Raw genomic sequence first — 15,858 nt, forward strand, 5'->3', positions numbered from 1 at the left:
TGATCTGCATCATGAAGTTTGTGGAGAAGAAGGACCTACATGTGACGAAGACAGAATCTCCTCTGCTTTTATTTTTATTTTTCTCATAATGTTTTGTGAATCTATTATTATTTCTGTCTTTGTCTACTTGGTATAGTCACTTTAGGTACTGCTGTTAGGTTTAGGGTCGTTGCGGCTGAGTATATGAAATAAGTGGAAGAGCCGGTGTGGTTGAATAATATGAGACATTTGGGACCAAAGATGATTATGGTCGTGAAGATGAGATTAGAAGTGTGGAGAAGATTGTTGTTGGAGAGAGTCTAAAAAGGGTGTTCAGGAGTGCGATTAATGAATTGCCTGAGTTTTTGTAGGTGATTTAGTAAATGAGCAAGAATTGTTTCTGAAAATATTCATTTAGTATTCTAATAGATGGATCTTCCAAGTTCCAACCATGTTGGCACCAAATATCATGTACATATATTTTGTACGATTCACGTACCTATCCTTTTATATGAAACTATACATATATAGAGAGAGAGATAGTTAATAGAGAGATTAACAGTTAATATTTTCACATATTTCTAGTATACTATATTCATGATCTTTTACTATAAATATTTTATATTTCTGCACTTTCAATTCATTTATCTCCCAACATGAGACAACATTTTACAATACAGTTTTGAGAAATAGCTAGTAAGACTTTCAATTAGATATTTTTACGTATATTATATATAAATTATTTATTACATTTAGCTAATATTAGGTTTTCAGTTCTAAGGAATTAATAAGTTAACGTACGTTTAAATTTTCTTTTGTAAGACAGTGTATTTTATTCAATGCTAAAATATATTGGAAATAAATAATGTTCTATTATGGTTTTAATAGACTTATTTTCTGTCAAATCAATTTCTTTATGGTTTAATTTACATGGAGTGGTCTTTATATATTTTAAATGAATTTAAACTATATATACTTGTTTACTTTTATAATTTGTTGTTAGTTGGCAAGCTTATATTTAACTATTAAATTTATATAATTTTCAATGATTTTTTTAAATGTAGATATATTTATATTGCTTTTACCATATTTTCAAAAGTTAACATATATATTTTAGAAAATAGTTAACATTTCTATTTATATTCTAAAAAAATGAAGACTTAAATATTTTTATCGTGTAATCTTTGGTGATTTATGATTCATGGATCTATCGGTACTATCTTAGTTTATATGATTGATTTAGATTTTAATGGGTGAATTGCATAATACAATAAATAGTCTTTTTCTTTAGTAAAATTAAATCTTAGATTATTGACAAAAATTTATAATCTGGACTTTAAATTATATTTAACAAGACTATTAAATCAATTAGATTACTGGCAAAAGTTTATATTACAATACTAATTGTAAGGAATACTGTTACAAGATTGATTTTTTTTTTCATATATGAAAAAGGGTTATTAATTTTGCTTCTTACAAGTTATTATATATACTAATCCAATTATGTCCAAAAATTGTTTTTAATGCTATAAGACACACTAATACTTCAATATTGGTCACGAAACTCCTATGCAATGATGCTTAATCAGATCATGGTTTTCCTCATTCTCGGTATGGTCATACCAATCGTAGTCGGAAATTTTCTCGGAAAGAGCAAACTCTCCGATCTCCATGAGCAGGAAATCGAACTACGGTTGAAACAACTCAACAAACCGGCCACTAAATCCATCCATGTACTGACAAAAATATTTGCCTCTACTTTTGTATTCCCTTTGTTCTCTTTTGTTCTCTTTACAATATGTCTTAGAAGTTTTGTTTTGTCTCATTTTATTTGATTTTTGTAAGTTTCTACGCGAAAAATTCATTTTTGACACTTTATATCATGCAGTACTGTTTTCTTTACCCCATATGGAGTATTATTGAACTGGTTTTAGAATTTTAATTATATTAAATGATAATGAAAACATTATCAGTGTGGAAAAATAGAAAAATAGATAATCTATTTATCTTAAATATTTTTGAGCCTTTCACCAAATAAAATTAGTAAAAGAACAGAAGAAACATTTTCAAGATTTTTCTTTTGTTCAACAGATTTTTGTTAGTTGCTTATAATTTCTTGCATTAATTTTTATATCAATTAGAGTCCAGACGGAGATATAATTGATTGTATATGGATCTACGACCAGCCAGCTTTTGATCATCCTTTATTCAAAAATCACACCATTCAGGTTTGCTAACAGTTTTTTTCAATTCCTTTTCTCTTTGATATCTATTCTATTAAAAGATAAGCATTACCTATTGAAAAATGTTATGTCTAATTATTTATTTAATTTATTTAAGAATTCTCTTATTATTCTTTTTATATAACTGTAACTAATTTTATTTAAACAATAATCACTAGATTAGGACAGTTATCAATAAGTAAAAAATATAATCATTCGTTAATATAGTACATAAATTATTTTTTGACATATAAGAAAAAAATACAGAAAATGTTAAATATTTACAGAAACATAAAAAATAAAAAATTACAAATCAAAATTATATCTGTGGATCAAGATTTAGAACATACAAATATGATTACAAAGAAACGGATTCTCAATATATAATTATAAAGAACTGAATATATATGCAGGATCAACTTTTAAATTATTATTATTTTATAAAATAGATTTTGATTAAAATTTACATACAAATATGATTTCAAAGAGAAAAGTAAACATAAAATTAAATTTCAAAAAATAAACAAAAATATACATGTGCTTTTGAAAGCGCGGATCATATTCTTACTTTATATTGTAGTCAAAACATTTCACGTGTTGGACCGTTTTTCTTTAACAGATGCAGCCGAAAATTAACTCGATAAAAGACAAAACAGGAGGTAATAAGCCCGATATTATACACCAATTGTGGCGCACAAAAGGTGAATGTCCGGAGGACACTATTCCCATCAGAAGAACAACAAAAGATGATCTGTTAAGATCAGATTCGATCGAAAACTATGGAAGAAAGAGTCCACCACCAACTCTTTATCACACTGACGGTGCTCAGCCCGAGGAAGTTCATGAGGTTGGTATACACAGGCCCGGCTCAAACATATAAAAAGGCTAAGGGCCAGACATATTTCAGTAAACTTTAATTTAAGAGAAGTATTGAATATATTACCGTTGAGAAAATAGTATAATTTTTGAACCAACTTACATTGTAGCATACGTGTGTTTACGTGGACTATGGTCAGTTCCATGGCAGCAAGAGCCGTATAAGTATATGGAAACCAAATGTTCTAAGGACAAGAGAGTTTAGTTTGGCTCAAACATGGGTCGTTAATGGAGATTGGGACACTGGTTTGAACTCTTTGGAGTCTGGTTGGCAGGTAACTACTGTTCTTTTTTAGGTCACGCTTCATCTTGTTAACCTAATAGTTCTAACTTCATTTTTTGCTCTTCATAAAAGATCTTGCATGCTTTGTACGGTGACAAGAACCCAAGACTCTTCGCCTATTGGACGGTAACTTTTCATTTTTTTATCAATCTTTTTAATTACTTTGGATTTATAACGACTTTGTAAACTAATATTTTCCCACCAAAAAAACTTAGCGCGACACATACCAAGAAACCGGATGTTACAATCTTGACTGTCCAGGCTTTGTACAAGTGAGCAGACACATCTCTCTTGGTGCGGCTCTCAACACTTTCTCAACCTACAACGGTGAACAATACGACTTCCTTCTAACTATCGAGAAGGTATATATATAACTTCATCTCCAATAGATATTAACTAGCATTTTCACAAAGAGTGTCATCTCATGATCAAAAGTTGAAACTCGGTTTAGGATCAAGAAACTGGACTTTGGTGGTTGAAGTTTGAGACGTACCTAATAGGGTACTGGCCAAGCTTTATAGTCCCCAAGCTAGCAGTCTCAGCAAGAAAGATCGCTTGGGGAGGTGAAATTGTGTATTACACTAGAGGCCAGGGGACACATACGCTTACGCAAATGGGGAGTGGCCATTTTGCCGAGAAAGGATTTAGGAAGGCTGCTTATTTCAATAGCTTAGAGTACATCGATACATCTAACTATCCGATCACACCCTCTCCACAACATCTTGAAGCTACAGTGACTCGGCCTGAATGCTATAACCTCATGGTTGGCTCAAGCCAGAGGTGGGGAACTTACTTTTTCTATGGTGGACCTGGTCGCAATCCTCAGTGTCCATGAATCACTAGACTAAGCCAAAACTAAAATGTCTTATAATATATAAAATAAATTCGTTTAGCAAAAAAAAAACCTGCAAGATGTAAGGAAATGCAAAGAAAGCTTATTTTGCTCAAATGAGCTTAGCAAGATAGATGAAAAATAAGCCTTAAGTCAAAAAAAAAAAAGATAGATGAAATATGAAATGAAATAACTCATAGAGCTCTTTATTCATATGGAAGAAAGTAAATGAAAGAAGGAAGATGAAGTTGTCACCAAGATAAAGACTGATAATCATAATAGATTGAAAGAGAGAGGCAACTCTAGGTTACATTGAAAGTTCTTACAAGAGAGAGATTTATACTACTTTCTTTGCATGAAACCTTAAATACATGGGCTTGTGTTAATACTCCCCTGCAAACTTGGCGTCGGGTTTGAATGCAAATGAAGTTGGCTTTGGAGGAGACAATGACTAGTTGAAGCATCACGTGAAGATGTAACACAGTCAGTTGCTGAACAAAATGACAGCTTTTGGTAGATACTTGGAGATGTATCATGACTCCCTCAGAGGTACTTGGAGAGTTCTCAGAGGTATTCAGTAAATGAGACTGTTCCCACAAGCTATCCTTATAAACTGCTGCTGAACCATTCTAAGTTCTTTGTGGCATTTAAACAAGCCTTGTGTGCGTCAATCAACTCTGTTGAAAAAAAAAAGTCGCAATCTTTTACTCTGTCTTCATGAATCGATTTCTGTCATGATGACTTCTTCACGTTTCCACTCCAAAACATTTTACTGAAGAAAGGAAGATGAAATTTTTCTTCCTTGTTGTCTAATCTGCACTTCCCGTCGACACTGTTACAACTGGAACGTGAGTCACCTCTGTCTTTACCGTGTAAAAAAGAATCTGATATGGAGCAGTGAGATGGGAGAATGCTAAGGCTGATGCGTTTTGTGCTCAGACAGGACATAGAAATCCAAAACATCTATATCCTCTGTTCTGAGGGGGAAAAAAAAAACTGGTTCCCCTTGTTGGGTAGAAAGGGCGTGAGATATAACCCAAGAATCGCCGTGGTCTCTGATAAACTAAAGATTGACACTTTCCGCATCAGAATCCAAAACCAACTAACCAGAACGATAAGTTTGATCCAAGTCTAAATAGAGATCACAATAGTGACAATACAGACATATATATATGGAAGGGTTTTGGATTCATAAAGATCGAAACTTTACAGTAATGAAGTTGTTCCAAGTCTTAGACAAAACACAAACACACGAAACTTGAAAGAGTTTTACTACCTGTTGAAAGTTTTGGGTCTTTTGAGCGAGGCTCCTGTTTTCTTGCTCTTGGCTTCGCTTTCCTCCATGGGCGTTTAAGTGCCTTGAGAACTCATGCTCTCTTTAGTTTGTAAACAATTATTAAAGAAAAAAGGGAATTAAAATTGGTATAGGATTGGGACTGCTCAAGACATTTGTTCTTTAGGTCAGCTCTATTGATATCGAATTCTTCTCGAAAGGTGGAAGGAATAGATTTGTGGACATATATGGGTTTTAGGCTCAGTTTATGTCTTTGTTTTATTTTGTTTGGTTTATGTTCTTTGTCTTTGGTTTTTTATCGACACTATGTATCTTAACTTTCTTCGAGTTAAAAAAAAAAAAATTGGTATAGGATTTTAGTATCAGGATCCAGAATCTGCCACCCTGGATATCCAGAATTTTTAGAGCGGATAAGTCCATATGGATCTTGGATAATAAGTTTACCCCTATTGTAAATTACTTGTCGATTATTTGTTCAGTTTGATTTCATTTCAAGTTTAGTCAAAACTATAATTAAAATCCCACAAAAAAATTTAGATCTTTTTTTGTTCACTAAAAAAGATTTAGATCTACAAAAATTTAGGTTCCGACCGGTAACCATCGATTAACTGTGAAATCGCAGAAAAAAATAGTTAAGTTGTGGAAAAACTAAATTAAGCTGCGGAAAATTTTAAAATTTTCGGAATGATGGAATAAATGTTTGATTGATCAAAATATTTTATATGTTATTCACCTTTTATAAGAAAAATAAATATCACTAATAAAACTAATTATTACATTTTATGAAAATAACTAATATTTACTAAAATTACTTTAGTTCTTATTATAAATATTTAGCTTATCTTTTAATATGATATTTAATAATAGATTGACATTTCATAATATTATAAAACAAATTATAATATAACTTTATTTTTAACATAACTATTTTCATAAAAATTATTGATATTTATTTAAAAATTAAAAATGATATTAGCATATAATTTAGTAATATGAAAGTGTTGAATTTATAATTTTTCCACCATAATCTACTAATACTCACTTTTCCGGTTAATGAAACTTTTTTATATTTTTGTCACCAAAAACGCAAATATGCATTTTAGCATTTTTTATCATTCTGTAATTTTCTTGATTGGTAAAATACTTGAAGAATCGTACAAAACGCAATTTTACCGTTCTGCAAAGTTACCAATCAAAACCTTAGAGCACCATTAATACAGTAGCTTAAGGGGAGGTGTTTAGAAAAAAGTTAATATAATAGTGGGTGGATCCCATAAAATCTTTAAATACCATTGTCTTTGGAGCTTATTTAAGCGTATGTAGCTTATTTAAAAGTTGATGTTTGCCCATTTTACAAACTCCACTGACACGTGGCGGTCCGCAATTGATTCGTATATTAGTTTTTTTATTCAGAAGAAAAAAATTTAAGCACCCCATAATGGGATGTTGGGTTAATGATATTCTTAAATCAATAACCAAGTTTTTTTGGTTAAATAAATCTATAAAATAGTTAATAGAAACTTTAGAAGTGACACAAAATTATAGAACAGCTAGCGACAGCGTGCACTCAAAACAAAAGGAAAAAAACGACGGGTAAACCAACTTGAATTTGTGCCTTTTCAATAATTGTTATTTAATAATTGTTATTTGACCAGTAATTACAGTATTTAATTTATGTTACCCGTAATTTTGTTTTAAGTATTGACAATTGATTTTTTTTAGGGTAAGTCCGCGTTTCGCGCGGGAATTTGTTACATTATATATATACCTATTTAATAGTTGTTTCAAAATCTAAATGATTTTATTTTAATTATACAAGGAACATGATTTTGTAATTTCTCCAGTTTTTACCATTTTCCGTTGATTTCATTTGTTGTAAAATACTTAACGTCAATTTTGTTGAGATTAACTAAAATATAAAATGCAATTATTGATGAAGTTGTGTTTTATTTTTATAATGTCGTTTTAATATTTTTGGTTTAGTATAAGTTATCTAATTTCATTTTAAAATTAGACAACTTATTCTAATTTGGAAAAGTTTAGTTATATATGTGGTGTGAATTATTATTTTCTTGAATAACAATATATAAAAGATTGTAAATACATGAACTAATAAAAATATATTTCAAAATCTTTTAAATATAAAAAGTAATAACAGTAAATCAATTAATGAATAACACTAGATTATAAACCTGCAGAACTAAATTTAATCTACTATATATATCCAATAACACATCCTTAGTTAATTAGTTAGTTGTGCCCGCTGCTGACAACAATTTGCCTGGTCATGTAACGTGTATCATCACGATTCATGAATACATAAAAGTCATCTAATATATTCAAAATAATAATAAAATTTAATTCAGAAATATGCCATCTTATATAGAAATATTCTGAATATAAACTGTAAATGGAGCACTACTTGAGATAATTGATAACAAAGTCAACCTGAGAAACTTGCTTGCTTTGATGACGTTTAATTTTTGAGTCAGTTTCCAGGGATTTCAAAATCATGTGGGGCTGTGATGATGCTTAAGTCGTGAGTCTATATTCATTAATTAATAGTGTTATTGTGTTAATGTAATCACTAATGTTTTTCTTTTATCCAATTTCTTAATTGATATAATGTATAAGCAATCTACTCCTATAAATTCCAGTGGTAGTTGATAGAAAATTTTAGAAGTTACTAAAGAGTACTTTCAATTCTAAGGATTACAAATTAAACATAATGGGAATGGCCGGTTACACAGTAGCACTGATGATGATAGGAGTGATAATCTCTCCTTGTGTCTATGGAAAAGAGTTCTCCGATCACAAGGAAATCGAAATAGAAAGACTTTTGAAGCGGCTCAACAAGCCTGCTCTTTTATCCATTAAGGTGTGTATTATACAAATTCCATATTCATAAACTCAATGCTTTGATTATTCGTGGGAAAACTTTACTGAATGTTTCACTTTAATATTTGCGAAGAGCGAAGATGGTGATATAATAGATTGCGTTCCAATACATAGTCAACCAGCTTTTGATCATCCTCTGCTTAAAAATCACACCATCCAGGTTTGACTTTCATTTACAAGCCATCTTTTGTTTATATATGCATGAATGATGTATAGAATCTCAATTTGATGAATTTAATGAGTAAGAACTTGATAATAAGAATAACTCTCTTATTAATCTCTTAAGGAAAAATCACTCAAAAACCTTAAGCTCACAATCTCTCAATCCCAAAACTCATAAGTTATGCAACATCATATGCATCTCCTTATATATAACTCAATAACCTAAACTCATTAGGAATCACAAATATATATATTTTCCCATTCTACAACTCAATAGAATTAGGTAACTTGCATCTCAAGTTATTTCTCAAGTTTCTTTTTTCCTTCAAGCTTAATCCAACATTCTCCCCCTTAAGCTTGAACTCCATTTTCGATAAGTCTTCAATATCAACGAGACCTCTCATCTCTTTGAACTTTAATTTCCCAAGTGTTTTTGTCAAGCTGTCAACTCTCTGTTCACTCTCCGATATATGCTGTACCTCGATCAAATCGTACTCAACGTACCCTCGTTTGCTCGAACACCACAACGTTGAACTCTCATCAACATAAACGATATTTCCAGCCATGCTCTTTCCATTAACCGGGCCAACTCTATGACCACCATCACTTTTTCCAACAATTGGTATCTCAGAAGTTGCATGTATCTTTATCGCAGTTCCACAAGATTTTTTGGATCTTTGCATATCTCGACTTAATACCTTACGTGTATCAAAATTTATTGCAATCTCGAAAATCTTCACTAACTCCTTACATGTATCTCCACATATTTCTTTTGTCAATCCATAAGAACACGTATCACTTAAAGATGTGTCAAGGGCTTTGTCACCAAAGACAAGATTTATGGTGTTGGCCACTTCTTCACCGTACACGTCTTTTGTTTGTTCACGTTGCACATCCTTTAACACGTGAAAAACAACATCATTAACGTTGTCTTGAACCTGACAATCGTTGACTCCATACCCAATCTGATCATCGTCGTCATAAACGTTGTATACTGGAGGTCCATAGATCTTGTTGTAGAGATCTTGAGCTTGAGAATAGTTCTCACTATAAACGGTACAAAGACTACAATCCACGTCTTCACCGTCATGGATCCATGACTCACCACGAACAGCCATATAAAAGGTACAAAATATAATTGATACCGGGGAATGTGGTTTGACTGAGAAAAACAAACCTGCTGGTTTGAAAGATGCAAGACACCGAGCAATGTCATCTTTACGTTTTTTAACTTCTTTCAATTTTCTTTCTGCAATCTGGTGATACCAGTTTGCTTCTGCTTGTAGAGCTTCAGTTCTGCGCAAGTCATCCACAACCATGACTAGAAGATTCTCCTTCTGATACAACGACAGTTCCTTAAACGCTTCTATCCACGACTCAACGTTTATTACCATCACAGAGCACGCACACTCTGTTTCTTTGATAAGAGCATAATCATTCATAGACGCTGGCTTCCCACTTACTCTCGTTGATCTTTTTAACCGAGGCTGTGACCATCCTTTTTCTTCATCACCATCGTCGTTACTCTCAACAACCCCATTGTCATCACTCTCTTCTTCATGGAGATTCTCATGAACCTCTGAGAACTCTTTCGTCCATGGATTCAATGGAATCACATACAAATCATCCTTTGTCTTTTCCTTCTTCTTCTTCTGTTCAAATCTTTTCACGTTTTCAGATATCTGATGGAACGTTCTGTTTATCTTCGCTATTCCTCTTTCCACCGGCTCCACCTCGTGTGATACTGTGAACCTCATGTCATCCGCAATGATTTCACCACTCCCCATCACCATATCACACACGCTTTGTGGGCAATTGAAACGTTTCTCACTTATAACTCGAGCGTTTTGTAAAATCTCTCCTGCTGCCGTAAGATCTTCAATTCTCCTTAAACCATCACTCTCGAACAAACTCAAGCCAATAATAAATGTTACGGAAACTCTACAACTGTCTTTTCCACCACAATTTGTCCTTTCATAACCAATGTATCCAAAAACTCCAAACTCCTCAACGTTTGGTTTCTTCCCTTCCAGTCCTGGGTATGGAGTTGTTTCAATTAACAATGAAGATAAAATCTTATTATCTAGATAGATAGCACATCTCACCGACTCTCTCCATAGATAGTTCGGTACACTTGAGTAATTTGCAGTCTTGTGTCTCTTGTGTTTATTGCAGTAGACATGGAGCTCATGAGACACAAACTCTCCACCTTTATCTGTTAGGAACGTTTTGATCGCAGCTCTCGTTTCTTGTTCCGCAAGTGTCGTAACTCTCTTGAACTTATCCAAGTCCCTGCTCTTCTCCTTGTATACTCGATCTTTAGACCTGGCTGTCTTCACAAATAACCGTCCTAAAAATTCATAAACCATCAGTAGATCTTTTTTAAGTTTTACTTCACATCCAGCTTCATTTTCTTTGCTGAGACTCACGATGTTTCCTTTTAACTCACATATGTAGTACATATAGTTTATGATCGTCTTCCTCCCATCTTTGAATACAAACCATACTGAACCCTTTCTCTTTATATCAAACCGTGAATCCTCTCTAAATCGCACCTTTCCCGAGATTGTTTCATCAAGACACAGAAAGAACTCAAGACTCCTTCTCATATTATTGCTCACCCCATCATCAAGATACCATACATCTGTTGTATCTAGACCAGGTTTAAAACTGATATGATTTGACTTTTGATCATTTAGATACACCATCTTGTGCATCCTCAACTCATCTGCTTCTTGAGCTACTTCATCCTCTTGCTCAATGGCTTCTTGGAGTTTAAGCAATTTGTTAGGACAAGCTAATGCATAACGTCCGGGCTTATGACATCGATAGCACTGAATGTGAGAAGTATCTCTCTCTTTATCACGTCCTTCCTTGTGTGATCCATTCTGGTAGCTACAAGTATCTCGCTCTTTATCACGCCCTGTTTTATATGAACCCTTCTGATAGCTACTGGATCGTCCACGGCCTTTTCCTCTACGGTTATAGTGACCTTCTTGTTTTCTTCCTTTGCCACCAACGTAATTCTCTTCATGGGTTTGTTCTCCACGCCCTTTCTTGTACATGTTAGCATACACTAATATTTCCTGTTCATCTTGTTGTTCCTCCTCTTCACTGTTTCTCTCTTCATAAGTTTTTAGCTTTCGAACAAAGTCTTCAAAGCCTTTTATATTTAGATCAAGGACGATGTGTAATCTTTTCTTAGGTAAACTTTTCAAAAACTTCCTCCCTGGTTTTGTTTCTTCAAAAGTTTCTCCAAGAGAAACTGCTTTGGATGTATTTTCTGAAAGTTTTCCAACAAATACAAAGACCATGTCTTCATCCTTCATCTTGTATCTGTCAAATTTGGTCATTAGGGTTTGTAACCTAGCTTCCCTTATTTGTTGAGCTCCATCATGTCTTGTTTTACTAGGGTCCCGAATTGCTTTTGTGGTGTCAACTTGTAAGATTAACACCTCTCGTATAGATTGTAGCAACAAAGTAAACGCCATGTAGTTTTTCTCTTTTGTTTTTGATACGGACTCAGTGGCGTCCCACGCCTTGTTCATGAACTCAACAATCTTCATTCGTATGTTCAACACGGTGTAATTAGAGGAGTTTAAAATCAAACACTTGTTTAACAAGAATCCAAGTTCCTTGGATTTAGTCTCAAATCCTTCTTCATTCTCGTCGTCTCCCATGGTTATCTTCTTCTCCGATACTTCAATGATCTTCAGCTTCTCCTCACGATTTTAGGTACATCAATGATTTGTATGGCTCTGATACCAAATATAGAATCTCAATTTGATGAATTTAATGAGTAAGAACTTGATAATAAGAATAACTCTCTTATTAATCTCTTAAGGAAAAATCACTCAAAAACCTTAAGCTCACAATCTCTCAATCCCAAAACTCATAAGTTATGCAACATCATATGCATCTCCTTATATATAACTCAATAACCTAAACTCATTAGGAATCACAAATATATATATTTTCCCATTCTACAACTCAATAGAATTAGGTAACTTGCATCTCAAGTTATTTCTCAAGTTTCTTTTTTCCTTCAAGCTTAATCCAACATGATGATGTTTTTTTTTGCTTAAATTTTAATTTTTTTTTATGCACGGTGATGTTGAAACGTCAAGTTTTTGCACGTAGATGAGACCGAGCTTTATACCGGAAAGTACGTCTACGTACACCAAGAAAAAGATAAACGCTACTCAGGCGTGGAACAAGAATGGAAGATGCCCTAAAAATACAGTTCCGATAAGAAGAATAAAGAAAGAAGATATCTTACGATCAAAATCCATTGAGAATTTTGGGAAAAAGATGATTACTCCAGCTCCAGGCATCCTTTTATATGGGTCAAGTAGTGTTCATGAAGATCTTACGTCTGATCCAAGTGATGGCCATGAGGTAAGCTTATTTTTCTTGTTTTAATTACTCTCTAGTCTCTCTTGCGGCTTTATTTACATTGTTCTCTTTTTGGAGCTGGTTTAGTACGCGGTCATGGGTGCCATGAACGGATTGTATTTCGGGACACAATTTTTAGTGAATATCTGGAAACCAGTAGTTCAAGTTCCAGGTGAGTTCAGCTTGGCTCAGACTTGGCTCTCGTCTGGAGATCGCACTCATCTTAACACAATTGAAGCTGGTTTGCAGGTCTTGTAGTACTCCATATATCCTTAATTACATCTTTATTCATATGCAAAACAACTTAATTAACACTACATCTGTTTTCCTTAATCTATAGGTTTATCCGGGAAAATATGGTGATAGTAATGTAAGATTATTTGTTTACTGGACGGTAAGTTCCTATTCTCTACCTCAACATGTTAAAGCTAATCATTAAAAATTAAAACGGCTCCGTCGCTAGTTTTCGAGTTTAAACCTGAATAATTTATTTTGTAGAGCTTAGGTTTTATAGTCCGGTGTTTAGCATTTAAATTTAGACTGTCTGTTAAATATCTATAAAATATATACTACTTTAAAAAAAGAAAAAAAATTGTTATAGAAATGTCTCTTATTTTTTATGCGTGAGGATTCACGAATAAATTAAAGACGATAATCATAATGTAAATTTTTGTTGAAAATAGGCCGATGGATACCAAAGTACAGGGTGCTACAACACCGACTGCTCAGGTTTCGTTCAAAGGAGCAGTCTTGTCACAGTAGGTGGAGCCTACACCACCGTCTCAGAATACGGCGGAAATCAATACGAGCTCTCCATGCTTATATGGAAGGTACTAAGAAGTGACATATATAATGTCTTTTTCTCATTTTAATAACAGTATGGGGTATTATTGAGTTTCCCGTATACGTACGTTATATTATATCTGCATCTCAACCCAAAATGGATTGTTGATTATATCTAGGACGGCGGAAACTGGTGGCTACGGATAGGTGAAGAACTTGTGGGGTACTGGCCTGGCGAGTTATTCAATTCCATAGGAAGTGGAGCTACGACACTTCAATGGGGAGGTGAAATCGTTAACTTGGAGACTGGTGGGCAACACACGGCCACGGACATGGGAAGTGGACATTTTGCAGGTGAAGGTTTTAGGAGGGCGGGCTATTTCAGGAATCTTATGACGGTCGATGGATTCAATACTCTGAGAGAACCACAAGGACTTTCCCCCATAATTACCAATGCTAACTGTTACAACATTCAGGCAGGAGCTGCTGGAACTACCTGGGGGGTAAATTTCTTTTACGGTGGCCCTGGCCGGAACGCGAGATGCCCTTGATTTGGATCTGTGTGCTCAAAGATTATGAGTATTTTACATACATGTCTGCATGTATCTGACTATGAACGTGTGAGTAAGAAAAATAATTCACGTCATAGAAGTTAATAAATTATATGTGTCCTTTGTTGGGAAAACTCACCACACAAACTCGCTGAAGCACTCTCTGACACACTTGTCGTAGTACGTTAGAAAGTATGAGTTTGTAGATCTATGGAGAACAGAAGAAGAACACGGAATAAACATAGAAGATAGACACCAGAAATTGATATCCCAGGGTTCACCTAAACGTGGTTACGTCCCTGGGGCCTGGCAATGAGGCAATTCACTATAATCTCAAGTACAAAGACATAGCACCTCTCTCTCTCTCTCACACAAGCCACAAGCCGGCTTGCTTGGTCACTTTTGGACCTTTCGGACCTTGCCAAGGTTCTTTTGAGAAGAGTGCACACGAGCTCCTCTTATATAGTAGGAGTTTATTACATTAACCTAGTTGGATTAGGGCATTCACCCCTTTCCATAAACCTATTAGGAAATATTCCAAAATACTTGCAACTTCCATATCTCCATGAAAGTAATATTTCCAGGAACATATCACCTTAAATAAAGTGATATTTCCTTTTCCTAATATGACGTCCTTGTCTTGGTTTAAGTTATGCGATCTTGTTTGATTTCCATCACCAAATCCTGACGAAGTCCCTGAAGTATTCGCTGACGTAGTCTCTGAGGTAGTCTCTGACGTAGTCTCGAATCCCAACAAACTCCACCTTGATGACATCAAACATGATCCACTACTTAGGTTAAGCAAACTCGTGCTTTGCCAGATGAAGTCGATGCTCTCGACCATCCCAAGAAATTTAACAGCTTCCTCAAACTCAGGAACCACCTTGGTTACAATATCAGCAGGATCCCTTGAAGTACATAACTTCTACACACTTGCATCACCTTGAGCGATATCCTTGATGAAGTACACCTTTCTGCTGACGTGCTTAGCCTTCTCACGATCCACATTGTTCTTTACTGGAAACAATGAACGTTGAGAGTCACACGATATCACCACCGTGTCTTGCTTGAATCCAAGCTCTTACACTAAGCCACTTTTAACCACATTCCTTCTATGACACCTCCTACCAGCGCCACTACTATGACACCTCCAACCAGTGCCATACACTCTGCTTTAGTCGTTGACAGAGTCACTACAGTTTGTAGTCTTGATCTCCAGCTGATTGTATCACCACCAGCCATGTAAACATAATCCGAGATCAACAATCTTTTGTCCAAAACAAGAAGCAAAGATTCGAATCACAAAATCTTTCAACCATAAACACTTCATTCTTCTCTGAAGCATAGTCTGATCTTGTGTTCCCGTGAGGTATCTCAACTCCCACGCAGTCCAATGAACCATCCCAGGCTTACTCATAAACCTGCTAACCAACCCATATAACAGATCACTCCTTGTACATGGAATATCATCCATACATGTCTCTGTTTCATCATCTACTACAGCAGACGCTCTGAAGTGTACACCAACAGGTGTTACAACACTCTTCTTATAAAGTAGACACACGTGATCTTCTCTTCCATCA

At 34.4% G+C, this 15,858-nt stretch overlaps 2 protein-coding genes and 1 long non-coding RNA gene across 4 annotated transcripts; 2 read left to right on the plus strand and 1 right to left on the minus strand.

The window, feature by feature from the left end:
* The first annotated feature begins 1,553 nt into the window (after positions 1-1,553).
* Positions 1,554-4,219, plus strand: LOC108808811 (uncharacterized). The gene is made up of 7 exons (XM_056988778.1): positions 1,554-1,712; positions 2,121-2,207; positions 2,821-3,048; positions 3,188-3,352; positions 3,433-3,486; positions 3,576-3,722; positions 3,812-4,219. The coding sequence occupies exons 1-7, from the start codon at positions 1,554-1,556 to the stop codon at positions 4,193-4,195; spliced, it is 1,224 nt and encodes a 407-aa protein (XP_056844758.1). The 3' UTR covers positions 4,196-4,219.
* Positions 4,220-4,377: 158 nt separating this feature from the next.
* On the minus strand, positions 4,378-5,567 carry LOC108806443 (uncharacterized). The gene is made up of 2 exons (XR_001942537.2): positions 5,469-5,567; positions 4,378-5,255 (listed from the first exon to the last, which is right to left on the minus strand). It is a non-coding gene; the product is annotated as an uncharacterized LOC108806443 (long non-coding RNA).
* Positions 5,568-8,002: 2,435 nt separating this feature from the next.
* LOC130496301 (uncharacterized) lies at positions 8,003-14,392 on the plus strand. Of its 2 annotated transcripts, XM_056988278.1 has the most exons (8): positions 8,003-8,025; positions 8,197-8,364; positions 8,458-8,544; positions 12,687-12,944; positions 13,029-13,190; positions 13,282-13,335; positions 13,625-13,771; positions 13,904-14,392. In XM_056988278.1, exons 2-8 carry the CDS (start codon positions 8,215-8,217, stop codon positions 14,273-14,275), a joined length of 1,230 nt encoding a protein of 409 aa, XP_056844258.1. In that variant the 5' UTR covers positions 8,003-8,025; positions 8,197-8,214; the 3' UTR covers positions 14,276-14,392. The 2 variants fall into 2 exon arrangements, with proteins under 2 accessions (XP_056844258.1, XP_056844257.1); XM_056988277.1 differs by lacking the exon at positions 8,003-8,025 and having other exon boundaries at positions 8,145-8,364.
* Positions 14,393-15,858: the final 1,466 nt, after the last annotated feature.

The sequence above is a fragment of the Raphanus sativus genome, chromosome 6 (genome assembly GCF_000801105.2).
Source record: "Raphanus sativus cultivar WK10039 chromosome 6, ASM80110v3, whole genome shotgun sequence".
Classification (NCBI taxonomy): Eukaryota; Viridiplantae; Streptophyta; class Magnoliopsida; order Brassicales; family Brassicaceae; genus Raphanus; species Raphanus sativus.

Excerpts from the sequence above, each read along its gene's own strand:
- LOC130496301 (XM_056988278.1), top strand. The coding sequence starts at position 8,215 with ATGGGAATGGCCGGTTACACAGTAGCACTGATGATGATAGGAGTGATA. Across the intron at positions 13,191-13,281 it reads CAATTGAAGCTGGTTTGCAG|GTTTATCCGGGAAAATATGG; the intron begins GTCTTGTAGTAC and ends CTTAATCTATAG. Across the intron at positions 13,336-13,624 it reads GATTATTTGTTTACTGGACG|GCCGATGGATACCAAAGTAC; the intron begins GTAAGTTCCTAT and ends TGTTGAAAATAG.
- LOC108808811 (XM_056988778.1), top strand. The coding sequence starts at position 1,554 with ATGATGCTTAATCAGATCATGGTTTTCCTCATTCTCGGTATGGTCATA. Across the intron at positions 3,353-3,432 it reads CTTTGGAGTCTGGTTGGCAG|ATCTTGCATGCTTTGTACGG; the intron begins GTAACTACTGTT and ends TCTTCATAAAAG. Across the intron at positions 3,487-3,575 it reads GACTCTTCGCCTATTGGACG|CGCGACACATACCAAGAAAC; the intron begins GTAACTTTTCAT and ends AAAAAAACTTAG.